This window comes from Pteropus vampyrus, unplaced genomic scaffold (genome assembly GCF_000151845.1).
Source record: "Pteropus vampyrus isolate Shadow unplaced genomic scaffold, Pvam_2.0 Scaffold380, whole genome shotgun sequence".
Classification (NCBI taxonomy): domain Eukaryota; kingdom Metazoa; phylum Chordata; class Mammalia; order Chiroptera; family Pteropodidae; genus Pteropus; species Pteropus vampyrus.
Window position 1 is genome coordinate 459,043 of NW_011889161.1, and position 2,078 is coordinate 461,120.

Genomic DNA, 2,078 nt, shown 5'->3' on the forward strand with positions numbered 1-2,078 from the left:
CCTCACCCCAACTCCCGCGGCGGCGGAGCGGACGCGGGGCCGCGAGCCCGGAGCGCGGAGCTGGGACCTGGGGAAGGGATTTGGGGGAGATGCGCTGTAATGGTGCCGATCGTTGATTCTTCGCGGCGTTTTGGGTGGTAAATGGTTGTTTCGCGAACTGCTCCTTTCCGCCGATTGCGTGAAGCGTAAGTATCGAGGCAGCTGCGCGCGCGGGGGCGCGGGGTGTGCCCCGCACGCTCTCGGGTGGGGGAGGGGCGGGAGCCAAAGCAGCCCCCGGGTCACCTGGGGGTGTCTATTCCAAACTGTGTGTCCGAGCGCCCCTCCCGAAGGCCGGCGACGCCGCGGGGTCCTCCCACCTGAAACTCCCACTTTTAAAAGTTTACTGCCGTGCGCACCCCTGGCCCTCCCCAGCCCGCTCTGGGCCGACTGGCGCGCGTGCCGGGTGCCGGGCTGCCCTCAGGGGCGTCGGGACCCCAAAAGGGCCCTGCGGTGTAGAGTGCGGTGGGAGCGCGGGGCCTCCCCAGGCCGCACGTGCGTCGGTGCGCCCCGCGCTGTGGTCGCCGCAAGCTGAGCTGGGCGCGCCGGGCGGCGGCCTGCGGGTTCGGACCTGCGTGGACAAGCGACAGTCCCGTACAGTGCCTTTGGGTTCCGTGGGCCAGGTCAGTTGCGGTCTGTGTCCCCAGCAGCCCCTCACCTTGCCGGAGGTCGCTCTGGGGCGAGGCAAGTCGCCAAGAAAGTGGCGCTCTGCTGCCTGCGTGCCCTGGGGCCGGGCCTCGGTGGGATCGCGGCCAGTCCCAGGACCCAGAGCGCGCCCACCGGCCAGGGCTCTGCGGGCCCGGGAGGTCTACTGGGGCCGCCCGCAGGCGACTTGGGGACACGACAGACGGGAGGCCCTCTCTTCTCAGCTTGCAGCTGGGGGCCTGGCCCAGGGTCCGCTGTGCGGATATGTGCCACGTTTCCTATTTCTCGTCATGCTTTTGTGGACATTTGCTTTTTCTTTCACCTTTGGCCATTGTGAATCGTGCTGTCGTGACTGTGCTGTATCTGTTGCCCTGTTTTTGAGTCGATGCCTTGGAGTGGGATTTTGGGGTCACACGGCTGCTCTTTGGTGAACCTTTTGAGGAACCACAAAAGTTCCTGCGTTTTCCTAGTTCTTGCTATTTGAATAGGGGGAGGCATTTGAATGGGGGTGTCCTGCCCCCCAGGGGCTGCTGAGCAGAAGCCCCCATCGCACCCCCCACCCCAGCAGCAGCAGATCCGGTTCTTCTGCAGCCTTCGCAGTGGCCTGAGGACATCTGTCCCCACCCCTCTGACAGACCGCAGCATGCCCTCCGAGACACCGCGAGCAGAAGAGTGGCCGGCGGGGTGCCCCCACCCCTCAGGGGCACACTCCAAGACGGGGAGCCTGGAGCAGGGGCCTCCGGGGGACAAGGACACCAAGGAGCACCTCTGGGTCAGTCCCAATGTCCCGAGCAGATGCTCCTGGCAGCTGGGCAGGCCCATCACCGACTCCCCGCATCACCACGCTACCCTGTAAGTCCCTGAGTGTGGCCACAAGACAGTCCGTCTGTCACCTGAGGGCAGGAGTTTGTTCCCTGGAAGCCACCTAGCCATGTGGCCCTCCCCCTTGTAATCACGGGTGGGCTGCAGGGCTGGGGGGCCCTTTGTAGACGAGCCCACCCAGGCTCAGAGGCCAGGCTTGCTCACCGTGCTGCCCAGCCCCTAGGTCAGTGTCCAGCGAGAGCAAGTGCTGGATACAGAAATGCAAGTGCCCAAGTCACACGCTGGGAGTGACCACAGAGGTGAGGTTTCTAATGCAGGTCCATCAGGCCGCACGCTCGTGTTTGAGGTGAGTATGCGCATCTTCGGCAATTAGGATCATACATTTACCTTTCTACGCAACTCGAAATCCTAAACGTTTCTCCTGGCTGTGAAACATTTTTCGATAGTAGGCCCCATTTGTGGTTGGACAGAGACTGTTGGCTGAATAAACCATAGTTTTTATAAGCCCTCTATTGGGTATTTAGATGTTCGCAGTTCTCTTGTTACGAATAACTACAGTAGCAAACTATCTGTTC

The 2,078-nt window shown here is 62.6% G+C and overlaps 1 protein-coding gene across 1 annotated transcript in view; it reads left to right on the plus strand.

The window, feature by feature from the left end:
• Window positions 1–625: 625 nt before the first annotated feature.
• The window catches only part of CBS (cystathionine-beta-synthase), a 17,858-nt gene continuing 16,405 nt past the window's right edge, over window positions 626–2,078 (plus strand). Inside the window, exon 1 of the mRNA XM_023523177.1 lies at window positions 626–1,533. Coding sequence (XP_023378945.1) covers window positions 1,184–1,533 — 350 coding nt within the window. The 5' untranslated portion in view covers window positions 626–1,183. The remainder of the gene's footprint in view (window positions 1,534–2,078) is intronic.